Consider the following 27,702-nt stretch of genomic DNA (forward strand, 5'->3'; position numbering starts at 1 on the left):
CGGCACGCCCCGCGGGCGGAGCTCGCCGCATCCTCGGGGCCCGGCGGCGGGCATCAGCGGGAAAGCCGTGAGTACGGGAGCGGGCCTGGAGAGGCGGTGAGGGCCAGCCGTGCCGGGCTCCGGCCGCCGCTGCTCCTCCCTTCCCGGCGGGTTGACCCCCCCGCGTCCCGCCGGCTGCCTGGGGCAGGGGGAGCGGGGCCTCGGCGCGCCGTGTGCCCCCCGCCGCCCCGCCCGACCCTGTCACACACCCAGGGGGAAGCTGCTGCGGCCGCCTCGCCGACTGCTGGAGCTCCGCTTTCCTTCCCTGTCTGCCTTTGTGCGCCCTCCGGCTTCGCGGGGAGAAGAACAAGGCTGAATGGCTGTAATTCACGTGTGGTGGTTTTGAGAGGGGTTTAAGCGCGGCGTGGCGGGGCCGCAGTAGCGTTTGAGGGCGATGCCCACGTTGGGACGTCTCCCTGAGCAGCCTCAGCACAGCTTCGGTGAGGTGGGCAGTGTTTTGCTCGCCAAGGACAAAGACAGCTTATCTCCTCATGCTTTGAGCCCATTGCCAAAATGCGCGGCCCTCATGGCGTCACCTTGCAGGTCGGCACCCTTTTGGGTGCATTGAGCCGCCGTGTTTTTGTGTGGCGTCGAGTCTTTGGAGATGAGAGCTGTGAAGTCCTGGAGGCACAGAAGAGGGCTACGTCCAGGGCTAAAGTTTATTGGATATGTTTTCAGGGACCATGTACATTCAAGAACTGAAATTCATTGTGTGAACATCCCTGCTAGGCTTTGCGTGTTAGCTTTTGTGGCTGTTTTTTATCTAGAAAGGAGGTGAAAATAAGGTTTTGTAATAAAATACACATACTGCTTGTCATCACTTCTACACTTGCAGTTGCCTTTCGGGATAAACTCCAACTTCATTAGGATTCAAAGGCCGTTACGACCTTAAGTTAGCGAAGTTAATGCCTAAGCTCTTCTGACGCCATGGCTCCTGCATGGCCATCTTTGGCCTTTAGGGATTGTCCTTTTAACCTGTTTCGTTACAACCTGGGTTGGCAGTGGGTGTACTAACGTATTTGGCAATCCAGTTGTCACCCTTTTCCCAAATTCCCTGTATACTGTGCCCGGTGCGATAGGTAATCTTGTATTAAATGAGGAAAAAAAGAGGTTTTTTGTATTTTTTGTAAAGGTCAATGTATGTGTATACAGGGTGTAAGAAATATCAGGCAACTGTTCAGAACTTACTTTTGTGCTGACAAAAGTAAGCACTGATTATTCATAAAATGTTTCTTTGGATCTAATGTCCCACTCTGTTGAGCTGTGATAATGGAAGGGAGCAGAGTAAGATTTGTTTGCTTAAGTAAACAATGAAGTTGCTGTAAATATCTTTGCTTGAGCTCATCCTCTTTGTCGAATAACCTACCCATAGCCCAGGTTCAGGCTAATTTTAGATTTCTCGGTAGGCGAAGAAGGTACTCCTTCCTTTTCTGCTTTCACGCCTAGCTATCAATCTGCAAGAGGTAATTCACTCTGACAGGCTTTTCCTACCAGCTTTGATATCTCTCCTTTTAATTCTGCCAAACCAAGCACAGCTCTAATAAAATTTCCAGAGAAAGAAACTCCAAAGGCAGAGTTTTCTTAATGCTGTGCCCGTAACCGCTCCGTGTCCGTTCAGTCAGGATGCCATCGATCCTGGTAGCTGTATTAACTCCGTGATGTTGGCTAAGGGCATATTCAACTCCTCTTTGTTTTGTGAACTAGTGAAACAAGGTATTTGGGTGCATTTTAGAATTTGTGTTAAAGGCACTATAACCAAAGAGACATAAACAGGAATTTAAATAGATTATTGTTGCTTGCAGGTACAGCTGCACAAGCAAATATGCTTCCTGCAAAGAGGTTCCCAGCACAGCAAAGTGTGGGAGACACTGACATTGCCACTCTGAGGCTGAAGACAGTCCCACCTCTCCTGCCTGGTGAGTCTCAGCAGTTCTCATAAGCACTCTGTAGTCTTTTCCGGATGACCTTTTTGCTAGTCAGAAGTGTGGTGACTGGGAGTGAAGACAAACCACCATGAATCAGGAGTTTTATAGAATGGTGTTAATGGTTCTTCTCACGAGATTCAGTGAGTGTGTAACAATGCCAAATCATAGGAACTGTTTTTTGCATTTTGTCTTATCATTAACTCCTCAGAAATTGGTGCGTCTTTTTCTTTACAGAGACTATGCCCATGTGAGTTGGTTATGTAGGAATGGGATCAGAATGAGTGAACAATCATGTAAAGCACGGAAGTGTTTCAGGGAGGTTATGCTGGGAGAAAGGAGCTAATGCAGGCAGTGAGAATTTTTTTGATGGTCCTGTCCATTACAATTCAGTCATCTGGTTGGTTATGAAATACAGTGTCATGCAAAAGAAGTCCCAGGGAAAAAGAATACTAGTTTTTTGGGCTGTTGGTTTGTTTGGGTTGGTTTGGGGTTTTTTTGGTTTGGTTTTTTTTTTTTCTGGTGCAGTGGAGCTGCATTGCTTGTTTTGTTAAAGTGTTCTCTCTGACATTAAACCCATGGAAATTAATGAGGAGAAATTTAAGAATGCAAAAAATCAGTCTCAGTTCAGAGTTTAGGAAAAGGTCAGAGAATAAGAATGTGAGTGGAAATATTCCCAGGGCATCTAGCTGGGGCTGTGCTGCGTGTTTGTTGCAGCCGCAATTACAATGAAAGTCCCAGAAGACTCTGCAGTGAAATGTGACATGACTTTGACATCATTCAAATCCTTTCCTTGCGGCTGTTGTGGGAAACACCCGTTACTTGCTTACCTAGAGAACTAGAAGTAGGTCATCGGGGTTTAAGGAGTTGGTAGATACTTCAACATGAATTGCTAAATGCTGTGGGAAATACTATCTGAAATGGGATATTTGGGAAACACTAACGGAAGGGGAAGTTCCCATCCGCAAAAAAGGCTTTTTTTTCCTCCAGCTGATAATAAAACATGGAGCCTGTGGTCCAGCCACTAATATCTATTCAGTTTTCCATTTTTCTCTCAATAATCCTGGAGTGCCCACTGCAATATCAATTTTTATTTGAAGTCTGTTCTAACTTATTCTGGCCGGTATTTGTAAATGACAAATCTAACATCTCTGTGGAGCAAGAAATGTAGCTGATCGTGAACGGGTGGATAGCCAGCTAAGACATCTTATGCTCTTAGTTGAACTTCCCAGTCAGCGTTAGTTGGGGGATTCAAAGGAAATGCTGCCAACTTTAAAAAAAACCTGATTTAATTCTGGAAATATCATGAGGTCAAGTAACACAGAGTTGAAGAACTAAAAAAGATTAGATTTTTTAAAAAGATCAAAAATTAGTTTATTAGAATTGTGTGTTTAGCACTTGTGAATGGTCATTCTTACCATTTCTCTTGTGAGTTCAGCTGGTTTCCAGTATTGAAAAAGTTCCTTATAAATACAGCAAAATGCATTGCTTAGGATAAAGGAAACCTTACACAATAAGAGATGCCAATATTTTTTAATTTGAGAGCTAGAATAAGATAATATATGTAGCTGTTTAGCAGGTACGAATAACAGTTGCAAATAACATGTTCAATTTAGCTGTAGTTATGCTAATGGCAAACAGAAGATTGGAAAACATTGAAGGTAAAAAGGTTCAGAAAGAAAAAAATTAATTGGGGCATAGTTCAGAAACAAAACTTAGTCACAAAGATGCCAGCACAAATATTTGTTGCTTTTTATAGAATAATTTTTATTATCCTTATCTGTGTTTACTCACTATTAAAAAGGTCAAGATAATTTGTGTGAATAATACCCAGTTACCTTATATGGAGTAAGATAATTTTATCTTAGGTAATAAAAGGATTCTGTGTCGAGGCAGAAATCCTCTGCCATTGCACCAGTGCTCTCCTCATCCCAGCCAGTCTCTGTGGGGTGCTCATTAGTAGAAGCTTTTACTTAGGACTTCAGGTAAGCTGTGTAAGTTTTTTCCTCCCTAACAGATTAATTACCTGTGAGCACTCCTTGAAGGAACTTTTCAGCTGTAGATGGGAATATTTATTTTCTCACACATCTATTTTCTTTCTTCATTATCTGTGTGATCATAAATTTCATACATTGTCTTCTAATGTTTAAGACTTGCATATTGTGTTTGCAGTGCATTGTTCTTTGCTTATTCACTGTTGCTTATTTAAAATTTCAAGTGAAATTCTTTCATCTGTTATTATGAGAACTTTTTAACTTTAGGGTAAGTGGTTTAAACCATCATGATTCCTAGCTCAGAGTGGAGAAGGTGGGGTGAAAACACTAACTATCCCTGTACTGATACCAATACAACTAAGAACTTCTTAAAGTGACAATGTAAATATTTATACTTTCCAGCTGTAGTTGTTGAAAAACAGATGTATTCTTTCAGGCTTTAACTGATTCCCCAAGATGTTTGCAAAAGCAACAAAGAATTTTGTGAGGGAAACTGACAGTGGAGGTGACTTGATCCCTGTCTCCCACCTGAATTCCTCAGACAAGCTGCAGCTTCTGAGCTTAGTTACGAAGAGGAAGAAATTCTGGTGCTGGCAGAAGCCCAAGTATCATTTCTTGACAGTCACCCTGAGTGATGTGCTTACTGAAGACAAACCAATAAAACCAGGTAAAGGCACGCTTGGGCAGCACTATTATTGCAGATAAAAAGAGTGCATAGCCTAATCTTTTTTTGTTATTATTCTCGATCGTGTTACTAGAGTGCTCCTTTTAGAGGAATGCTCTGAAGTATTCTCCATCTGTGGAAATGAGATGACTGGATCTTTTCTTACTTGACTATTCGTTTAACTGAAAGCAGTAATAATAAATGTGTGTTTAAAAAACATAATGTTTTGCCTAGATAGACTACTGAAATAGTGCTGAAGGTTATCAAGCTGTACAGTCCTACTGTTTAGTAACAGGGCTGACTGCAGCCACAGGAGCTCCCATAGAATATTTTTGAAGGATTCAGTATATGACAGTAGCGCAAAACCATAGTGTGCTCCAGGTCAAAAAGCACTGGACGAACAGTGTCTTGGCAATAGTTGCCCAGGGAATGCTTGCACAGGCAAGGCTGAGCAAGTTTTACCACTGCTTCCTTTCTTCTTGCACAGACTGTTAAAAATGGTTGACCCTTGTACTTCTTTCTTCATCCAGCTGCAGCAGTCCTAACCAAGTTTTAGGATTAACGATCTGGAATCCCCCATTTCTGGGCATGTCACAATTCCATATAAGAAAATAGATAAGTCCCTAAATTTAGATGTTAATTGTAGCTGGCTTGGAAGATTAGCTGATTCTGAGTCAGTTCTTTGGCTTTCAGATGTATAAGATTGAGAGTTGTTTTAAGCCAGTTAGATACTTCCATTGGTTTTCAGTCAGCTTTGGGACAGCTCTGTAATGAGATATGTCAAGATAATGGCAAAATATTAACCCTATTGTACAAGCAGGTGTGCTTTGTATTTTTTCTTTTAGCTGAAATAAGTTTCAAACATTCTTTATATATCTTCCATAGCATCTGAGCTCAGCATTTCAATCACATTATGTTTTCCTAAAATGGCAAAATATAAAAGATAGTGAAGCAAAGATGATGAAAATATGGAGGAAGCAGAAGTAAGAGTTGCAGAGCTGTAAATTTCGTTACTTACCTACTCAATACTGTTCCTTACCTTCACTACCTTGTCATATTTTCTGTAAGTTTCACTTTAGGACCATTTCAGCACTTCTCTTCACAGGTAGAAATTACTTTTATTGCTTTCCTAGTAATTGTGGAGTCTGACTTTGCAAAATATATGGGGAAGTTTGAAGATTTTCTTCAAGGAAGTATTGAAACTTCATTTGGAAAGATCAACCTGGGAGCTGGAGGGAAGGGCTATGTGGAAAACCAGTCCTCATTTGGAAACCTGAGGAAGCAGGAGATTGACTTGCAGCAGCTTATGAAAGACGTCAAGGACAGGTATGTTTTTAATGTGGGCATTGTAATGGCCAGGAAAGATTACTGAGCTGAAAAGACTTGGGCCGGCTGTGATCACTGAACAATTGATGCTATCGTGTTGCCATAGTTTGAGAATTATTTTTATTGTAAGCTCTCATTTTCAGGTGATAAATTGTATAGACAATAATGAAAATTTCCAGATTTTGAAAGTTTTATGGCCAAACCTTTCCCTTTCATTTTAAAAACATCTCTTTGCAATTTCATCTTGTGTATTTGCATGAATTACCACATGGAACAAGAGCCAAATCCTCCCGTCTTTGGGGGACTATACTGAGGTACCAATCTGGGAGAAAAATGGATTGGTTTCTCTCTGTAACTGGGGCAAATGCTATGGAAACTGAAATCAGAACTACTAATGTTCTTGTAAGCAGGCTTTATAATTTTGTGTGTGTGAGCGACTGTGCTAGAAAATTGGATTATTTGAAGTTGAAGGAATAGCAAAGGTGAGCAAGCATGGTCAATGCATATTCTATGGGTTGAACAAAATAGTTTATAGGTTGCTCACTGTTATACACTGTAATAGCTATACGGAACTAGAATCTTAATTTTACAAGAAATGCAGCGCTTCCTGTCCTACTCTGAAATTGGGACCGATTTGATCTTGCAATAAGACAGTCATGGACCAAAGCCTACTTGGCAACCAACTGACAAGTCAGGGGGCTGCTCTGTATTGCAGGTCCTGACTCGTGGGAGATGAGGGTGGTTTGTTTGTGACAGCATTGTACCCTAGGTCTGTAGCAGGTGATGTAATGCATTTTAATAGACTTTGCTGATGCTCTGAAGATAAAGATGATAGGTTTTTGTTATCAGTGCAAAAGTGGTCAGGAGCAATGTGCATTTTTTTAGATACACTGATGTTCTAGAAACAATCAATTTTCAGTGTTCACAGGAACAAATGGCTGCTGTTCTCTTTATCATGATCGTTCACAAGTCAACAAACTTACTCTAATAAGGCACCTTGCTATCTTTGTACTAGATGCCTTAATAAAAGCAGAAAATACTGGGCTAAATGTGCATACCAGGGCTGTAAAATTAGTATGCATCTGGTATCAGAAAAATAGTGTCAGCCAAGATGTAGAATCTTGTTTCTAACACTAGATAGAGTCCTATGGAAAACCAGACTAGAGTGACTTCTATTTAGATCAGTAAGCTTTTACTTAGTTTTCTGCAGGAAGTTACCTACTGTGTTCAAATGAATAATCTTCCCATAGCCAATCAGATTTACTTCAGCACATCTTAGGGTTATAATCCTGAATGTAACTAAATACTTAGAAATATATTATCTTCTTTTGTGTGTGGAAAATCAGTAGTTCTACACTGATCTGAATATACCTGTAAATGAGGTTAATGTGTGTGCCATTTTATGTAAGGAGCTACTTCCTAGTTCATAGAAAAGATGCTCATAGCTTATTAAGGCTTGTGATGCAAAATGTGTAATTGATACACAGTCTGGCTTCTGCCAGGTCACTGAAAATGATGAGGATAGCATAATTATTTTTTTTTTCTTCATCATAACACCAAGGCTTACTGGAAATTGTGGCAATGCCTTACAAATGAAATTCCAGTTACTCATTCATAAATATTCTATGATTTATGATGGACTGTGTCCAAGCTTCTAGCTTTTGTCTCGTTCATAGGGCATTGTGTGGAATTCAGGAATTCAGCATTCGGGAGTGCTGTTGTCTACAAGTTAGTGTTTTTTGGATACAAAGCATTATGGTACTAAGAGGATGTTTACTTGTCAGTCCTGGTGAGATGAGTCAGCTAAGTGTTCTTGATGTCATCTAATGACGTATGTTGCTTGTGCTTGCTAGATCAACTGTTGTTTCATTTATTGTTTCTACATATATAGCCTAATTAAGTTGTATTTTAAACTGTTGTTCTTGTATTAGGCTGTTTAAGTCAAAGTTGCAGAAAAATCTAAAAAAAAATAAATAGTCAAAGCTGATAGAGCTTCTAAACTTCTTCAAGGTTCAGCAAGCTGGAAGTGCTGGGTGGCAGCAAATCGGTTTCCTGTCACTTCTTATGTGAACCTTCTGAAGGAGAATCTTACTGATCTTTTAATTAGATTCCAGATGCAGCATTGGCTCTCCTTTTCTGAGAAGGGATGACAGCTGAAGGATGTGGGATGAGATCCTTCCTGATTTGCAGAAGCAATGACATTTTAAATGCAGAGCACACTTATTAACATAATGTGCAATATAAAAATAAGGTTAAATGGTACTTTTAGGTATACAGACTTAGCATATTTTATTTTACATTATTCTTTTCATATTACATTATGCTTGCTAATTCACAGAGTACTGTAACGTACTGCTTTTAGGTCAGGGTCCTATGCCTTTAACTCTGTGAGATTGCTATGGATTTAAGAGTATATTCCATCTTCTATTTTAAGGCTTTCAGTACATCTGCCATATCGAGAAGCTGATGAAGTGTGGACTGGATGAGCAGACAGTGAGGTGGATTGAAAACTGGCTGAGTGGTTGGGCCCAGAGGATATTGATCAGTGGTACAAAGTCTGGTTGGAGGCCAGTGACTAATGATGCTCCCCAGGGGACAACACTGAGTCCAGTGCTGTTTAACATCTTCATTAGTCGTCTGGGTGGTGGGGTCGATGAGCGTACCCTCAGCAAGTTTGCTGATGACACAAAACTAAGAGGAATGGCTGATACACCCAGAGGGTCATGCTGCCATCCAGAGGGACCTCAGCAGGCTGGGCTGGTGGGAATGTCATGCAGTTCAATAAAAGGAAATGCAAAGTTCTGCATGTGGAACAACCCCAAGCTCCAGTACATGCTGAGGGCTGACTGGCTGGAAAGCATCTTTGCAGAAAAGGACCTAGGGGTCCTGGTGGACACCAAGTTGGACATGAGCCAACAACGTGCCCTCGCTGCAAAGGCGGCCAACAGTATCTTGGACTGCATGAGGAGTATTGCCAGCAGGTTGGGGAAGGTCATCCTTCCCTTCTACTCACCGCTTCTGAGGCCACACCTGGAGTACTGTGTCCAGTGCTGGGCTCCCCAGTACAAGGGAGAGATGGAGCTACTGAAGAGTCCAGCAAAGGGCCAGGAAGATGATGAAGTGACTAGAGCACCTCACTTTTGAGGAAAGGGTGAGAGAGCTGGGACTGTTCAGCCTAGAGAAGAGAAGGGAAGGTTCAGGGGGATCTCATCAGTGTGCATAAACACCTGAAGGACGGATGCAAAGAGGACGGAGCCAGGCTCTTTTCACTGTGCCCAGTGACAGAACAGGAGGCAGTGGGCACGAACTGCGACACAGGAGGTTCTGTCTGAACATCAGGGAATACATTTTCACTGTGAGGATGACCAAGGACTGGCACGGGTTGCCTATAGAGGTTGTGGAATCTCCTTCCTTGAAGACATGATCCTAGGCAGCCTGCTCTGGATGGCCCTGCTTGAGCAGGGGGGTTGGACCAGATGACCTTCCAACCTCAACGCTACTGTATTCTCCCCTCCAGTGACAAGGATTATGAGAAGGCTATAATCTCTGTAGTTTTCATGGATTAACAAATTTGCTTGTTTGTTTTTTAGCATTTCACTAAGTTGTGTTAGGTGATTGAAATAGAAGTTCTGAGAGGACAGTGACAGCAGAGGGAAAGAAATATGACCAAGTGGCAGCAGTCAGTCAGACCACATCAACTGCAGAAAGGTTTGCCTGTCACACTTCCATTATTTCATTTGAATGATTCCTAACTCTATGATTAGGATATTAGAAAAACAGGGTGTTAGTAGTAGTATACACTGGCGTGATTGAAAGATATTTTTTACACTATTGCATATTGCACTTTAATATGCACTGTCATTGATTCAAATATTGTCCACACTGAGACAAAAAATAGGTGCCTGTTCCTAATCTGAGTGCAGTAGAAGTTCAGCCCATTTTGTTATTTATTCTTTAAAACTCCCGGAGCATTTATGTGTATGATGAGAAAACTAGTCAGTTTTCTACTGAAGTTACTGCATGGGTAATCTGAAGTCATAGAGTGTTACAAGACAGGATTGAAAAAAATCTGTTGTGTGTGTCTGTTATTTAAAAAATGAGGATGCCAAATAGAAAATAGAGGAACTATCTGTCACTTGAATTCTCAAAAGTCTCCGATATTCTTGGGGAAGATGTTCTATATTTCAGGGTATTCTGTAGGGAAAATTGTGAAATACTATCAGTAAACTGACTGTAGCAGGTACTGCGTTCTGGTATGACTGTAAGAAGTAGGTCAGAGAGGTTATATTTGAAATGGATTAACAAAAGAAATATTATGCATCTGTGCTTGGTGGAAAGTGACAGAGTGAGGTCTGGTGGATTTTAGTCCATGGCACTCATCATCTAGAGGTCTCTTAATAGAAGGAACAAAGGTAGGTGAAGCCTCTCGCTGTGCAGCACGCATCATGGGTATGGAAGACATCAGATTATAACTGAAGTGTAGAAGACTGAACAAGCTGAGGAATTCTGGCCAAGCAGTGAAAGATGTTCTGAAGTCAGTCACGTGAATGTTATGGAAGAAGTTGCATTTGGGCAAGGCTGTGAGAGCGGGCTGTCCATGTCTCTACAGGTGGGAGAGGAGGTGTGTTGAGGTGACATTGCCCAGTGCAGGACTGAAAAGGTTTTTCACTTGTGGGTAGTTTGGACGAGTGAAAACTTGTGCAGGCAGGCAACAGTGCTGACTTCAGTGTGAGAATGGAGAATACTCACAGCAGCAACTGTTCTTTTTGGTATTCATAGTAAATTGGCAAGCACCTTGCTTTAAGGATTTGTAGGGTGGGTTACTAAGAAGGCTAGACAGGATTTGATGGAAGAACGGTCCTAGCCCCCCTCCTTTGTAGACGGTCTGGTCAGAGATTCTGTGCCTAAAGGAAAGACCCTCAGTTGCAGCTGTGGGGTTTAGAGCAGGCTCCTGCTCTCCTTTAACTGTGAGAGCCTGCTCTATTGCTGGGTGTTGTCTGCTTTCTCTTGCCTTCCATGGGTTTCTGTCTTTTTCCCTTCTTTTCTGCTTCCAGTCTGGAGCAAATTGCCTTTGTGCATCTCTATTCTCCACTCCTGTCCTCATGCAAGAAGAAAAAGGTTGAATAAAAGTGAAGGAAGCCTTTGCATTGTAGGAAAGTGGAAGTGTTTAATCCAGTTAAATGTGGAGAGAGACCAAAACTCAAAAGAAATTGTTTTCTGTTTCATGCTTGACCTAAAGAGCTTCCAGCATAGTAAATCATTGATCTCAGGAAGGTTATTTAAGCAGAACAAACAATCAAAACCCCATAATCCTTATATTTTAAATTATCTTTATTTATACAGGCTCATACTCTGTGTGTTGATAATGGGACTTAGCAAACCAACATCTCATTGTGTTTTATATAGTGTTGCTTTTGAGTACTTCAGCTTAGCTTCTCAAGGTGGGAAGAAGTACGCTGATGTAGTAGTGCAGGTCACACAAGATTGTTGAGGGCTTCTGTACAATAGGTGGTGACAGAGATGGTAAGAGTGGTGGTTGTAGAACAGAAATAAAAGCTCTGAAACGTGACCTGTAAAATAAAAAAATGCAACGCGTGTGCCTGCATGCATGTATTCTCAGGGATTTAACTCAGCCATCTCTTGTTACTTAGATATCTTCGTGACAGTCAGAGTGTTATGCTAGCAAAGTAGTTCAGCTTTTGCCAAAATCCACTCACAGATTCAGTGGCCATTGTCCTGCAATACTTTAAGCTCTGCTCTGCTTGTCAAACTTTAACCCTCTTGCATTTTCCTCCTGATGATTATTTTCAATGGTAATTTAGATAAGCTGGGTATTTGCTTACCTCATGTTGTCTCCTGTTTGAGTTGCTGAGAAGAGCAGAATGTTTTGTCTTCCACAGGCTGCGCCCCAGTGATAACATGATGTCCCCACACACAGCCCTGCAGTCTACAGGGTTTTATGATAGTTCAGTGCCAGAAGTCTAGAGGAGATCATTTAACTGTGCTATCCTAACAGAAAAGGTATTTGCAGCTGTTGGTGAGGGTATGCGTTTTAAAACTCTGAATCCAGCGGGTTTGACTCACGAAAGTTATTGGGAAGAGGAGAGCATTTCTGCCGGCTTTGCAGCAGCAGCTCATCCTGCGCTGCCTGAGAAGTTTCTTCACTGCACCTATTTGCAAGTTTACCTATGTCTTCTGTCTCTTGCACTCTGCCACTCTGTTGTTAGTTCTGAACCTCAAAGCCCGGAGCACGAGAGGGCCTGAGGGAGTCCCACCTCAGGCAGAATACTGTAGAAGTAGATGGAAGAAAAAAGTCTCTTGAATTATTTTGGTCATTAATTTGTATAAAGTTAAATCATATTCTATATGCTTCTGATGTTAACACTCATTCAGAAACAACAAATCTCTAATCTGTATTTTTCTATCTTTCATTGTTTTGTTTCTTTTGCCCTAACTTTTAGAGATATCCAGTGAGTTTGTCATCCTCTAAAACAGGCAAAAAATACATCATATGAGAGCAAATGACAAATTGCTTTTGTGCTTCTTCATTGTATTCCTCTGTGGCTTCTTTGGTCAAATGTTAAAATTGCAAGTTCTTAATGCCTTAATTTGTATTTTCAAGATGCTTAGTGCACCTCTTCAAAATCATAAATAATTACTGTGAAGTGTATGATAGGCTTGATGGTCTGTTACTGTGATAACTAATAGCTCTGGTTTGGCAGACACTTCCAAGAGCAGCGGTGTTTGTGTTTGCGTGACATTTCTTCAATTTTTGCCTAATCCAAAGATTCATTGCATTCCAAGCATAAAGCATGGCATTGCATCAAAAGAAAAAAAAGTTATATTAATAACCTCAGGAATGTTTGGGGGTGCTTTTCTAGTGGCTACTACGTTGCTTCAGAGGTATTTTCTTTCCCTTGTTTAAACAATCAACTTTAAGGTTTTCAGACAGTTCATTCCAACTGATTGAACTTTCACATAAGCATGTAACTCTCCAAAGATCAAAAATTGCCTCAGGATATTTTTAATTTAATAAAGAACCTAGCTGACTACAGACTTATACAGACTGCATAAATCCCAAACTCCAGAATCTAATAAATCTAAAACTTTTTAATTAAAAGTGGAGATATCTTGATTTAAATGAAGCGGAGTCAGACGTGTCTTTCTGTCATATTTTGGGGGAATTGCCATTTAGCCCCGTGAATAGCCATTTACAGTAAAAGGGAGAAAGACTGAATAAGTGAGCCAGGGATAGCAATCTTTTAATTTTTCGGCTGTCTTGCTAGAGTTATCTGTTCAAAGAAAATATGACATCTCAGATGAGGACCACCGATGGGTATTTTGCAAAAGCGTAATACATTTGACACGTTTTAATCAATCAAGTACAATTAAGAAGTTGCTTTAACTGTTACCGGAAAGCCTGTTAACACCCCAGAAGACAGGATAGCGAATTTTGTCATCTTTTCTTAGAAAATAATCCTCTCATATTGTTTCTGGGAGTTCACTTTCTTTCTCCCGCTCATTCTAAGAAGAACCTAACTTTAGAAATATCTCCAGCAGGATTTAAATGCACACTGAATTATGTTGTGGAGTAGGGATGACTTGTTAAGTTGGAGGCATGGGCTGGAGATTTGAGGTCCCTCCCGCAGTTCATTTTTCTTTTGACTGTGAGAGTCCTGGTCAATCACTGTAAATTGTGCGGTTATACCAATGAATAACACAAGAGTTTATAGCGGGTGGGGTTTGGGTTTTTTTTTTTTCAGTAATCGCCTCCAATCCCAAAATCTATGAAGTATTTTCTGTGTTTTCTCATCCAGCCCTATGAAGTACTTGCTCAGTGCTGATCCCACTCAGGCAGTTTAGGGTTTCAGCGAACACCGAAACAGATCCATAGCAAGCTGTGAGGGTTGGCATTGAGGCGTCACTCAGCAGCGTGTCAGGGCACTCCTTTGCCTGCACATGGGCTTTCAGAGGCCAAACCAGCATTCCTAATGGTGATCACCTCAAGCTGTCCTAGTCCAGGGTGAGTCTGGACATCAGCACTTTGGCAGGAAGGAGCCCGTGTCACCTCCCCTGTTGAGAAGCACCTGGATGTACAAAGGATATACAAAGACAAGGGTGACAGGACTGAATGGTGACAAGGAGATAAATGAGACTGAGCTTGGCCAGATGGCTGGAAAGTGCTAGCCATGAACTGTGAGGAGGAGAGACTAAGGCTGGAAGCCATCATCAACAGCTGGTGTCACCTGAGGGTAGAAGATAGCAGCGAAATCACATGAAGTGGGACTGGTGAGCTGGCTGGCTGTGGGACAAAGCTGAGATGAATGAGGAGGGGGAAGAAATGGGACTTGATCTGATCAGGTAGAAGAGAGAAAACCAAGAACTATTGTAAGGAAAAATGGGGCTCGATTACAAAGAGAGAAACTAAGCAGACTGAAAGATTGCTTGCTATGTATTTTCTAGCTTCCAGTAGCTTGACTGCAACTTCACTCTTTCTAAGCAGAGCTTTGTGATGTGTGGATAATACTATTACATTACGTGCTTATTATGTTTTACACTGTTACAGGTATTTTTAATGTGTGCGCATGCATAATATATGCAGTAGTGTGGTAGGCTGCAGGGAGTTCATAGTACGGACTATGAGAACAGATCTTTTGTTTGTACTCCCTGGTAACTTTTTTTGGTTGAAATAATTCTTTTGAGTAAAGACTACAGGATGCGACCCATTGAATTATCGACACTTTTTGTGCTAACGTGAGACTTGGAAGAGAATGGTTAGCTGGCATCCCATGCCATGGCCATGTTAATGTCAGTGTGAGTTCACAGTAGCAGAGGATTAAATCCAGTGTCCGTAAGCCTGGCTGGTTGTTTTCATATTACACTGGAAGCCTGAAGTTGTCTTTAGTTCTCCCTTGCTTTTTTTTGCTTAGAAAGTAGCCAGACAACTGACATTTTTACACAGAGTAAGGAATCAAGAATTCAATACATGCGTTGGAACTCACTGTGGAATACAGATATTTACTGCTAGCAAATAACAGAAGAGGACATAATAATTTTGAGGAGACTGCTCATACAGAAGCATTGTTATTTTTACAATAAAAGCTTTTTCAAGCAATTAAGAAAGTGTTTTTTCTCAATTCTAGTATTTATGTTGTTAATGGCGTCTTTTCTTTTTCAGAACAATAAATCTAAATAGTAGTTTACTGCAACAAGTAATAGAAAGAAAACGTGAAGTGCTGTGCATCTTGAGAGAAAAGATAATAACAACTCAGAAGTGTACGATATCTGAACATATCCAGACTGAAGAAAAAGTCAGTGGTGTGATGGGATGCAGTAGAAAAACAGTAAAGGTAAAAGATATTAAAAAATCTACAAGGTATATAACATTTGCAGATTATCTGAGAAGAAATTACGCTTTCTCATGATAGATTTCAGAGTATTTTTCATGCTTACTTAATATGTTGAACTCTCCCAATTGCAAGAACTCACTGCACTGTTTAGTTTTGGAACCTCAGAAAGGTAAAATATTTTATTCCGTTGTCTCACTGGCAAAAGATGCCATCTTTTAGTGTGAGCCTCGAATATGGTTTCCATCAATACTGTCAAATTGTGATTCAGTTTCTGTGTAGATTCCTGCCTACAGCAGAACATAAACCAAACATATAACAGTTTAGTGAAATCTGAAGAACAAAAAGCATTGCTGAAGCATATGTATTTGAAAACCGAAGTAATCATTCATCAAAAATGTTTGCAGTGTTTTCTACTGAGAAGCTATTTGTTTTCGATCATGGGAGTAGAGATAAAATACATGATGAGGCTATCTGAAAAATTGCCTATGAATCGAGAGGGAATTACCAAAGTCAAAATATATGCTCGTTCATTGTAAGTTGTTTTTTTTTTTTTTTTTAAAAGCTGCAGATGAGTCACTTTTGTCTCCAGTAGCAGAAATCTGGGAATTGCAGTTCAACAACCCTCTTGTGCAAATGCTACCTTTCTGGTACCAGTCTTCAGCTGGGCAAAAGGGGTGTCAGGATAGAAGAGGGCAGGGCAGGATACTGGAATGGGTACCCGTTTCCTAGTGACACAGGCAAAAGCTGCACCAGGAGCTTGACTTTGTACAGGACAGTGTAGCTAAGAGTTTGAGAGCTGCTCTTGGTATTGTGCTTCTACCTCGCTGCTCCATCTATTTCCTTTCATAGGTGTAACCTGTGCTTTAGTTAGACATCATGGAGAATAAAGCACATTGTTTCTCTGTATTTGTTTCCCCTTAATTCTGTGTTCAAGCTACACAATAGCTGAATCAGATAAACAGTGAATAAATCTGTCCCCTAGGTTTCAGTGAGTGAAAATGGAAGTATGCTGAAGGATTCTAGTGTGATCCTTGAAATTCCTCCTGCAACCACTATTGCCTATGGTGTAATTGAACTCTTTGTAAAACGCAGTGGCCAGTTTGGTAAGTATAAAACTCGTTTTTGGTGTCACGCAGTTCAGTGTGGACAGAGCTGTCTGTTGTGCAATGATGTTTGCATATCCCTGTGTATGAAGGTGATGATCTTGTATGGTCTCCATTGTCTTGATAGTTATTTGTGCTGTGAAATGCTGCTCTTCTGATTTAGTAATGCTTTTTCCCTTGTTTGAATAAGAAGTCATAAACTCAGAATAACTTAGGTTTCAGGGGACCACAGGAGGTCATCTAGCTCAAGGCAGGGCCAACTTTTGAAGTTTGATCTAAGTTCAGAGTTTGATCAGATTGCTCGTATCCTTATCTATTGAAGTTTTTATCATCTCCAGAGACAGATATTCCATCACTCATTTGGGCAGCCTGTTCTTCTGTTTGACCACCATCATGGTAAACTTTTTCTTTTCCTTCCTTCCTAATGAGATTTCCCTTTCTTTAATTTGTATCACTTGCCTTTTGTCCTCTCATCATACAGAAAAGTCTGGCCCTGCCTTCTCTTTGTGTTTCCATTGGGTAGCTGTAGATAGCAATTATGTTCTCCTTGAGCAATATTTTCTCCAGGCTGGATGACCTCAGTCTCTCAGCCTCTTCTCATACACAGTATTCTCCAGCCCCCAGCAATCTTGGTGACTGTTAGATTTGCTTCAGTATGTGAATGTCTGTCTTGTACTGGGGAGTCCAAAACTGGACACAACACTCTGATTGCAGTCTCCCAAATGAAAAATCATTTTCATCGATCCACTATGTACAATCTTGTCAGTACAGCCCAGTATGCAGCAAACATCAATAGCTGCAAGGGCACACTGCTGAGCCTCTCAAATTTGTAGTCCAGGTCTTTCTCTGCAGTTTTGCTTCTACCTAGCTGGCCCTCAGCCTGTGCTGTTGCCTTCACCTGTTGGCAGGGAGAGTGAACCAAATACAAATCAAGGGTCAACGAGGAATGTTTAGACAACAGTCGTGCTAAGAAAAGAATTATGTGTAAAGTATAGGACTGGAATTTAAACTTTTCTGTCTATTTTGCACTTTCAAATATAGGTTGTTTTCTGAATGGTGGCAGAAATGTCTTTGTCATGTTTTTTGGTTATACTTATTTCAGGCTGAATACTTCCAAGTGTCAAAAAAAAAAATAATCTTGCACTTGGCTTTGGGGGGAGTAGTAACTCTGCTCTGCAGAATCACCTGGGTTTTTCTTTCTTGCCTATCCTCAGTTAAACTCCCTGACCTAAAGGACGTTTCAGGGGATGTTATGCAAGAAGGAAACAAATCAGATGGACTGTGTAGAGCTGGAAGTTGGAGAGGATTTATGTGGAGAGAAACAGGAGATACATTGAAGAAATAATTGAAGTGCAGTTGAGATTTAAATCCAGGATGCACCTTATTTGGATAAGAAGTGCAGAACATACTCTCCATCATTCTCCTTCAGCTGACTTCTGGTATTAAGGAAGTCTGTAGGTTCAGGAATATAAGTAAATATTATGTAACCTGTAAACCAAAATTCTGCAGTGTGTAATTGCTGTGACGTAGACTGAACACAGAAATATGCCAGAGGTCATTGACTTCATGGTCATAATAGAACTGTAATTCAGAGTAATTGGGTGCAATTAAGGTTAACTACCTAGGTGTGTGGCTTGATAGCCTACTTACGTGATTTCTAGATGAAAATTCCTGTGTTCTGCTAGCTGATAATACCTGGGTCTTGTTAATGATCTGTATTTCTCTGCTCTTTTCCCACTTCTGCTTCTTCTTTCACTTTTTTCCCATATTTAATGTTACTTCTTTTAAGCTTCAAAACCAGTACAGCTTGTTTCATGATTTATCTCAAACAACCTATGTCTTGCTTTTTTTTTTTTTTTAAATTTGTGCTATCCTCTCTTGCCTGAGTGTCATTGAGTAGGTAAAGTGGAAGAACTAACAACAGAATTAGAGATTTGCCAGCAAGAATTAAGTATGGTGGAGCCTAACCTTCAACTTCTTAACGTCTGAGCAGTCATCAGTGTCTCTTTATGGAAATAAAAATAGGCTTTGAAGTTAAATACAGAGACTAATGTAGCTCTTTCACATGAGACTGAAAGTGACCAGTAGCAGGTGTAACATAATGGGATTCTCTTCATAGATAATTACAGAATAAGATGCATGTAAGTTGTTTGTTGTTGTGTTGTTTTTTCTTTCTTGTTTCTTTTTCTTGGCCACTGACACTGCTTAAGTTATTTTGTAAAGAAGAATGGTACATAAACTTTATTAAAAATGTTCTGGCTAGTTTGACTGGACATTCTTGGACATTTTTATAAATTAAAAAAAAGAAAAGGTCTGATCCTTTTCTAATTCCTTTACCACAATGTTTTCCTGTAATCATTGTGTTTGATTTCTGTAGGCTAATTTTCCACATTTAAAAGCTGTTCCTGTTAAAGGTTTTGCAGTTCTGTGTCTCTAAAGTTTCACTGCAAGTCCTCTTGTTCTTGCTTTACAAAACAGGAGGCATAGTAGCACTTGGCTGATTTGCTTTGGTCTGTTCATTGCTATGTACGATAGAATTCAATAGAGAAAACATCACAGTATTATGTATGTTCTTTCATTCACTTCTTTTCCCTTCTCTTTTTTTTGAGTATCACAAAATTAATGAGATACAAAATTAATTAACAGTCCTATTAATACAAAACTTTTCAGAATCCTGAATTTTCCTCTGAATTGAGTCCTATTACAAGATTTATCAGCAGACTCTGTATCTCTTAAAACTTTTCACATGATGCTGTGTATTGGTTTCCCTTATTAGCATCATTCTGCCTTAGGAGGGCAGGTAGTTTATTAGCCCACTCTTGTTCCTTCAGGGTTTGTGTGAAAGCATTGTTACCATCAGTGAAGGTAACGTGAGCGTGTTGGCCTTATGGTGCCTTGGCTGCTGTCCGGAGTCTTGTTGCTTTGGGAATTTCTTTAATTTGTGTTAATCACTTTTTGCTCCTCTGTAGCGTGCTCTTCTCTGTGAAGGGTTATGCAGGCATAAAGGTCTCTGTCATCTTTCTTTCTCTGTGGCAGAGATTTCTTTGTCTGCTCTCCCTTTGAAAAAGCTTTTTGCTGATGGAGTGCTCTCTGTGCTTTCTCATCTGCTTTGAATGTCCTTAATTTGGTGAGACAGACTCTTAAAACTGCAGGAAGGTTATATTTAGGTTTTTGTGCCTGGTACATGTGAGCACTGTGCTTGATTGCTTTTTTTTTTCCCCCCTTTGCTGTCAGATATTACTTTAAAATTGAGTTTCTCTTGGTAGCCTGCCTGTGTTCTCAGACCTGCTGCCAAGTGCCAGGGGTACAGTTTCAAGTCTTACATTTGAGCCAATAAAAGATGATCAAAATATGCATCGGGCTTTGATTATATTCTGCATCTTTGGGGCACAATATGGAACACATGAACACAGAACTTGATATTCCAGATTTCTCAGCATAACTCTTACAAAGGCTCCCTGTGTACCTTCCAGGAGTCCCTTAGCTTCATCAAGTTGGGGGTTATTGGGGTGGGAGGAAATCAACAGTCCTGCTTGGTAGAGATAGGCCAGTGCTCATCCTGAAGACGAGGCAGAAAGGGTAATCCAGCCAGGGTGTGTTATTTTCTCCATGAAGTTATTGCAAAGAGACAGTGTGTTGCAGAGTGAATTCTGTTCGTGAAAGTGCCTGGGTGAGGTCCTTCAGAGACTCTGAAAAGCCCCCTATTTTCCACTCATCTGGAGAACTTGAGGATGGACCTGTGGCTTGGCTGAGAAAGAGGAGTCTGTCAGTGCCATGATCAGAAGGAGCTCTGTCAAGGACTCTCGGTGTTCTTGCGAATCTCAGAAAGTGCTTTCATATGTCTCCATCATGAGTGGATCCTGTAGCCCACATTACAGTGCATCTCTTAATTGGTAGAAAATGTGAAGAATTCATACCCACATCTCTTGTATGCAGCATCTGGGTTTTCAGTGTCAATGAGAAGTTTTCATGTTATTTGCTGTCTACATGAATTCACAGGAGTTGGTGTCACATTTTGTAGTTGGTAGCAGTACCACAGGACCTTTGTGCGCTGTACCAAACATCAGGGCTGCAGTAATGCTCAATAATTCACATACATAGCAACCATTGCAATTCTTTCTATCTAGAAGAGATGAGACATGGAGAAATCACATGCGAGAACACTAGATAATATAAGCTAGCATCTTGTTCAGTAATTGCTTGTTTATTAATTACTTTTTTAATTGAATTTTTAATTACAGAATTCTGTCTGCTAGATGAACAGCAAGGAGGTTTTGAAAAAGAAAGCACAGAAGGCTCAACTTATCCCCATTCAGCACTGTTCCGAGATGCTTTGTTTCTCTATCAGCCAGATGCTGTCGATAATGAGATGTACTCTGAGGCTAAAGACCTCATTCCTAGTGATGCTTCTTTAAGTGTGCTGAAACAAGGTATTACCAGAAATGCTTTACATTGTTTACATTACAATGAGTTAAGCAACGTGACAGGAGGAAATAACCTGGTACAATAGTACATAAGAAATTATGTTAGTTCATTTTAATAGCCCTTATCAGGAACTTTTGGAGGAATGAACTGAAAGAATACAAAAATTTACTTCTGCAATAGGTGTATGCAGCAGACTGTTCCCTAGGAACATCCTGAATCCCTTTGTCATAAATATGATCTTACAAAATTAGTTTTTTATGCCAGTTCTGTTACATTCCAGATAAGCACCATAAGATTAGTGATGGTTTATGCTTTCATTCAGAAAGGGTCACTGAAAGTATTCTTTCATGATTTGGAAAATACTCTCCGTAAAGCTTCTCAGTTAAAGATTATTTGAAGTCTCAAAAATTACTAAGACATCTCCCCTGCCTTCAATTAGCCTTCTTATTTTCTGAGAAACTTTATAGAAATCTTCGGTATCAACTAAGGCTTACAAAATAAAATGTGATTTAAATGGAAGGTTGCAAATTGGTATAACGAGCCAGGCACACCTTCTTTATTGTAGGGATGTGGAAGGAAGGGGCAGGATTGTCGCCAGAGGAATAAAAAAGGGGAAAACAAATTAAGGTCTTGGAACACACTTCACTTTTCATCAGTTCTTGGTAGAGTTCTTACAGCCAGTTCTAATGATGAACATCACTTCTGTTGTCTCTGAATTTCACCTTTTGTTCAGTAGACTGTAACCAAAATAGATATTTGTTGTCCTGAAATAAATTCTGTCATTCTCCAATGTAGACTTGTTTGAAAGGAGTAACTGTTCCTCCATGTTATTTCTGAGAGACTGGTGTGCCACTGTTTTGTTTTTTGTTTTAGCTTGACATACCTTTGTGCCTTTCTTGCTTAAAAGGCTTGGAGGTTTCTTTGAATTAATTAACCTGAACTATCTCTTGGAAAAAAATTTTAAAAATGTTTCTACTAAAGCAATTTAAAGTAGGTTTCCTCTTCTGTTACTTGTATAAGCAGTCGTACAATTGCAGCAGGTATAAAAAATATCTGCCTGTGGCTGGGCTTTTTTTTTTTCTTCTTTTTTTCCTGCCCCAGTGAAGTAATTTTTAGATACAAAAGGCATCTTTAAAGAGAGCATGTTTCTTGACCGGAGTGACATGAAGGGAAATTTCATTTAAACAAGGTTAAGAATGCTTCCATGCCCATATTTTTGGAATGTGGAAAAATACATTCCAACCTTCCAGTTGGCATTATTGACTTGAAAACTTATTTTCTTTTAGCAAAGTGGTAATTCGATGTCATAAAACATTTTGGTTTAGCGTTGTAGTTGAATTGTGGAGAAAGAAGTGTAGAGAACACTCTTGTGCTTCTGTTGTATGTATTGTAATCGATTCAGTATTTCAATCAAGATGACATTTTTGTCCTGGTTTTTGTAATAAGTCTTTTTTGGTCAGGGGTGAAGGGCTGTAATTCTTTGATGCACTCGATGAAATACGAGGACAATAAGAATTTAGCATCGCAATAGGAACTTTTAGTTCTGTGTGTGGACTTATACCATTGCCTTTGTAATTCCCGTTAACCTACAGATTAAGTAGTAAAGTTAGGAGCAGAACTCTTCATACTGCCATATAAACGAACATTCTCTGGAGATGAACTTTCAAGTGAGAAACTTAATATATGGTTCAGTTAACATCAAAATACTGACTTGTAAAATATTAAAATATTGAACACTGAATGTTGATTCTTGATAGCTATTCTTTTTTCTCAGAATTTTCATTGATGCTTCATTGGCTCATTAGGAAAATACAATGAGAGGTGTTGCAGCCTTGCATTATAATGTGTGCTGATTGAAATTAGGATGTCAGGATGTGGTGATAAATAAGCTTATGAAATGCATAGCAAAAATGTTAACTGTTTTGACTGGCATTTGTGTAGAAATACTTAGTTTTACTTTTTACTGCTTTCTTGGGAAAGATCTGTCACGGTTGAAGACTCAGTTCCAGCCCTTTGTGAAGCTGCAGGAAGACAAGCAAAGAGCTTTATATAAAACCCTTTGTGAACTCTTGCTCCGTGAAGAAATGGTAACTGCCCTGGAGGACATGGTAAGATGAAGAAACTTTGGCTTGCTTCCTAAAAGTAATTTCAGGATACAGCTAGCACTCTCTTTTGTTTGAACTTTTCTCTTTTCAAGAAGTTTTACTTATCTTTTGCTTCCAGTTAGATGCTATCTGCACAGGAGACAAGCCAGATCTGAAGGAGTTAAAACCTGCACAACAAGGAGACCTCACTGACTTCTTGCAGCTCTTAGGTTACAGTTTACAGAGTGAGCTGTTGCAGAAATATCAGCCTCAGGATGAAGAACTCTTCTCAGCTGCTCACCTGCTCATCAGTGCTATCTCTGGTATGTTGTGAATGAAGAGAAGAGCCTTTTTTTTATTTCATTTTCCTTTTAGAAGCTTCCTCTGTATTAAAGTGTTTATGGCTCGTTTGGTGAGCTGAGTGAACATAATTTGTTCTGGTCCTTTCTACGGGTTTTGTGTACCATGCTTAGCATTCTTGGCTGTGAATTAAACTCAGCCCTCGATCACTGACAGATTTTGCTTGTAAAATACGCATTTTCCCCAAGATTGCTCAGCTCTACTTTCTGCTGAGTGTGGGCATTTCCAGTTTGGCAAGCTAATTTCTGTCCTTATTGCATACCAGAGTTCTTCCCGCCTAAATCCTGAGAATTACAAATTAGGTGGTGTCTTCAGTGTAACAATGTTTATTGTCGAGGTACAAACTATATTTAGCAAAAATGAATGTAACATAGAGACACTGCAATTAGAGGGTTGTTTTGCAGCTGCTGAAAAAGGAGATTAAACGTAAATGTCAAACAAATGCCATGCTCACAATCTAGTTGGCACCACAGTGTTAATTAAAAGCTACCTGCAAAGTCCAAGACAGGCTCCTTCTTGGCGTTTCCTCCTGTCTTATACAAAGAATTTCCTGACATTAAGATAATGAAGGGAAGTCCAGTGCAATATTACTTAATGTGGCACGGTGCAGCAAAATGTCACTGTGCATCCATATACGCATGATACCCAGGTAGGAAAGCTTAACTCATTTGTGGAGACAGAAGAGAAATAGTAAACAGAAACCTGCTGATGTGCTAACACTTGTCAGATGCTATTAACAGCAGGGCGCAGTTAATTGAGTGTGTTGCATTATCACCTGGCTTTGGACATAATGTCTACTGCTAATGTCCAAGCGTAAGTGCAGCTGGATCAAGAATCAAAAGCTGATTTATGCCTGTTGCTTCTGTTAGGAATTACAGCCTTGAGTTACAGAGCTGACAGGCACCACAGGGATAATTTGGTCCATCTCCCTGCCCCAAGGCAGTCTCAGCTCTGTCATTCCTCATAAATCGTGTTTTTGCTGAAGTCAGCATCTCGTATAGATTTTGAGAGTGGAGGTTCTTGTTTTATTTAAGGCCTAAATCATTCATCCAGCCTGCAGACTCAGAGTGAAACACTGCAGAGACAAGACACTTGGGGAGGAGACAAGAATGATGGGGAGGGAATCGCCTTTCCTATAAGCTGCCTCTTTTCAAGGGCAGGGATAGTCAGTATGGGGCTTGTACCTGTTGCCCATCCCACTTTATTCAGCACTCTGGGAAGCAGGCAGGAAAGGGCTGAATGAGCCTCTTCCAGAGTTCCAGCAGAGCACTTGTGACAAGTGTCCTCAGCATTGGAATCGCTTTGGTCTCCATTTCACGAGGTGCCGTACTTGCACATGGGCGTCAAAAATGCAGCTTGTCTGTCTTTGCTCAGCAGGAGAACCCTGTAACAAAGCTCACTGTTAAGAAAGTTCCCTTTCCAGCAGCCAGCCTGGTGCAGTGTTCACTGGAAACAATCTTTCCCTTTTAATGTTTCCTTCACAGAGCTGCCTGATTACACTCTCGTCCTTCTGCGTGCCTGCTGTGATCTTCAGGTTGTTCCGGCATTGTGTTGTTTGGTGAGTAATCAAAATGTGACTGTGTAGTGTGTGGACCCCAGCAGCAGTAATGGCTCTGTTCTCTGCCTTACTGAGTTTCTCACCCAATTAAGAAGATGGCAAGCTCCAGTGTGAATTTCAGCTGTAGGCATTGCTTAGGCACCGTCAGAGTCTGACAATGGCAAACGATGCAGGTAATTCACTGCAGGTGGATACCTGACTTCTACAATGCTTTATGTATTTGGGAGATTTCATGGGCTGTGAGCAAAAGAAAATTGTAACTTAAGCTCAAATGTTAATTTACTAATAGTCTCACTAGCCCATTTTAAAGTCTCGGTAATCACCTGCCCTTGGGAAACAGAAATTTCAGTTTGATAGCAGCAGTGCTTGGGCCTTGGCAAATTCCAAAGTTCCAAAACTCTGAGGCCATTCATGAAACTGCTGAAGCAATGTGGGGAGGGGCTTTTAAGCTTTTCAAACTCACCGACAAAAATGATAGTAAAAACCTTTACATATGTAGGGCAAGGGGTGTACTACTCTTTGCTCAGAGTAAGAGTGAGAGTTAAGTGTGATCTGCAGTGAGAGAAGTTGGACTGGGGGAAAGGGTGCGGTAGGAGAGGTGTTTCTCCTAAAAGGGTGCCATAGAGCTCTGGTTCTGGATGAGTACGTCTCACTTGTCAAGGCTAACAGTAAAGGGAACCTTGCCCTTTTGCTGCTGCCTTGTAAGCTCTCCGGTGGTTTTGTAAGAAGGAACTGAGCTGTGCCATGGCAGGAACAGCAGTGCTTGGAAAACCTTTTTAATGTCTCTGTCTTTTGCTCTCTCATAAATACAGCCTAACATCGCTTCAGCCGATGGCACCGTGGCGCTGAGCAGTCCTTTGGTGGCTACTCTCACTGACAGGGGAAGATTCGATGTCGTGCAAAGGCTGTTTGCTTCATCAAACATTAATTTGGAAATGACAGAGTCTTCTGTAAAAGCTGTAACTATGAAAGAACCTAGATTCCTCCCGCTTGTTCTTTATGTTGCATTATATGGATTTTACGCATTAGCTGGGAATGTATAGGAGCTTTGCTGCATATCCACTTACTGCTCGAGCCTGTTCTTTCTTCTGTAGCTCCGCAGCGTAGCATTGGTGTGTTTGAGCTAGCAGTACAGCCACATAGTCGAGTACTTCCTGCAGTACAGCCAGGTGGTGCGGAGGTCTGGGTGGACTTGGCACTGCTGTCAGGTGTGCTGCTGCTCTGCAGCGTCACTAGGGTACGTCTGCAGTGGAAAATATATAAATAAGGGGTGAAGGGGAGGAATTAAAAAAAAGACAAGCCTGGAACAGAAATTGAACACAGCTATTCTGGTAGTTGTCAGATCTGCAGGGCAGTAGAAGCCTGATTGCTTGTATTAATATGCATGGGAGAAAACTGCAAAGCTCAAACTGCTTTTTGTAAGCAAGCAAACAAGCAGGCTGTGGAAATCCAGGGTTCTGCAACGCAGGAAATGTTTTGGTCATTTAAGACTCGATGTGCAGAATGCCTTTACTCTGGAGCAAGTGGAATGGAGGGCTCTCAGAGAGGTACTTGATTAGGTTTTAATTTATTAAGTGTAGTCTGGCTTTATGGATGTGAACCGCACACTGCAGGAAATAAAACCTATTTTTCAAAAACTAAGATCACCTTAGAGACTTATGCCTCTCTACAGCGTTTCTGTTTTCTGATAAGTTTTTACTCACAGCAAGTTTCAGCTGTTTAAATTGCATTCTGAACTTTCTCTTTGAGGTACAGTGATGCCTTTTGGTGTGTGCACATGAAACGTCCCTGCTGCACTCCACACAAATAATCATTTGACACTTTAAGCGCAGATGTTTTGCTTGTTTCTTTGACTAACAGCAGTGTTAGTAGACCACTTTGTACTTTGAACTATTTTGCCTTTTTTTTCATTGTAATGTTTTGTAATCACGTGGATGGGACAGAAATGCAACAGAGATCAGTGTAAATAAGGGCTTGGGAAGATGATGGTCCAGGTAATGGAATATCAGTGCTATCAGATGAGATTGTGAGATGGCTAACAGAGGACCAGGCAGGCACCTGTGTGGGGGGCGATCAGTCAGCAGGCCCTGCAGTTGAGCTGGTGGGTAGGAGTCCTGGGTTCAGTTTTCTGCTGTGCTCTCGTGTGGCCTTGAGCAGATTGTCTGAGGCCCATAAAACCGCATCGGTTCAGCTTTCCCTGAGGAAGCGGACTTTGCAGAAAAGCACTGTGGTACCTTTCTGTACCCTGAGAGTGCAGGACGTACCCCGAGAGCCTTGCATACTGAGCTGTTGGCGTTTCTGTCTCATCTGTTCCATGAAGGTGATGGCGTTGCCTGAACCTTGCGCCGGTGCACGTGGAAATGGCCTTTAGGAGGATGGAAGCACCTTACTCTGCTTCTGGGAGGGATGTGTCTTTGTAAAGGGGAAAGTCTTCTTTTGCCAGTCACTACTCAGAAGTTGCCTCTGTAACTAAGCAATTTATCAAAACAAACCTTTGTATTAAATGTTATGTTTAAACAATAGAATAACTTATAACCTCATACATGTCATTTCCATTGTTCTTTTTTTTGGGGGGGGGGGATTCCAGTCATTCCCCTGGCCTTGAAAGATGGTGCACACAGATGGCAAATGCGTATGTGGGCATCCACGTAGTGCCACTGTCCACGTGCTGTAATCTTCCTTAGAGCTGTGGCGTAAGCCTTGCGCACGCTGTATCACGTATCTGCTTTCAGGGTGTGCGTGTGGTCTTGTATATGTAGGATAGGGGATTTGTTTAAGGGGGAGCGGGGAACGGCAGACCTTAGGTGTTCTATAGAAACATCATTAAAAAAAAAAGAAAAGGTTTTGTTTGTTTCCTCCTATTTTGCTTTCAGATGT

General features: G+C 40.8%; 1 protein-coding gene across 2 annotated transcripts; it reads left to right on the forward strand.

Annotated features, from left to right (window-relative positions):
* Window positions 1–1,841: 1,841 nt before the first annotated feature.
* Window positions 1,842–27,665, forward strand: GSDME (gasdermin E). Of its 2 annotated transcripts, none has more exons than XM_075745991.1 (10): window positions 1,842–1,955; window positions 4,392–4,622; window positions 5,753–5,945; window positions 15,124–15,295; window positions 16,278–16,398; window positions 20,640–20,828; window positions 22,804–22,931; window positions 23,047–23,230; window positions 24,752–24,825; window positions 25,638–27,665. In XM_075745991.1, exons 2-10 carry the CDS (start codon window positions 4,412–4,414, stop codon window positions 25,866–25,868), a joined length of 1,503 nt encoding a protein of 500 aa, XP_075602106.1. In that variant the 5' UTR covers window positions 1,842–1,955; window positions 4,392–4,411; the 3' UTR covers window positions 25,869–27,665. The 2 variants fall into 2 exon arrangements, with proteins under 2 accessions (XP_075602106.1, XP_075602107.1); XM_075745992.1 differs by lacking the exon at window positions 1,842–1,955 and adding an exon at window positions 3,830–3,946.
* The last annotated feature ends 37 nt before the right edge of the window (window positions 27,666–27,702 follow it).

This window comes from Balearica regulorum, chromosome 2, assembly GCF_011004875.1.
Source record: "Balearica regulorum gibbericeps isolate bBalReg1 chromosome 2, bBalReg1.pri, whole genome shotgun sequence".
Lineage (NCBI taxonomy): Eukaryota > Metazoa > Chordata > Aves > Gruiformes > Gruidae > Balearica > Balearica regulorum.

Excerpts from the sequence above, each read along its gene's own strand:
- GSDME (XM_075745991.1), top strand. The coding sequence starts at position 4,412 with ATGTTTGCAAAAGCAACAAAGAATTTTGTGAGGGAAACTGACAGTGGA. Across the intron at positions 16,399-20,639 it reads AAAACGCAGTGGCCAGTTTG|AATTCTGTCTGCTAGATGAA; the intron begins GTAAGTATAAAA and ends TTTTAATTACAG. Across the intron at positions 20,829-22,803 it reads TTTAAGTGTGCTGAAACAAG|ATCTGTCACGGTTGAAGACT; the intron begins GTATTACCAGAA and ends TTCTTGGGAAAG.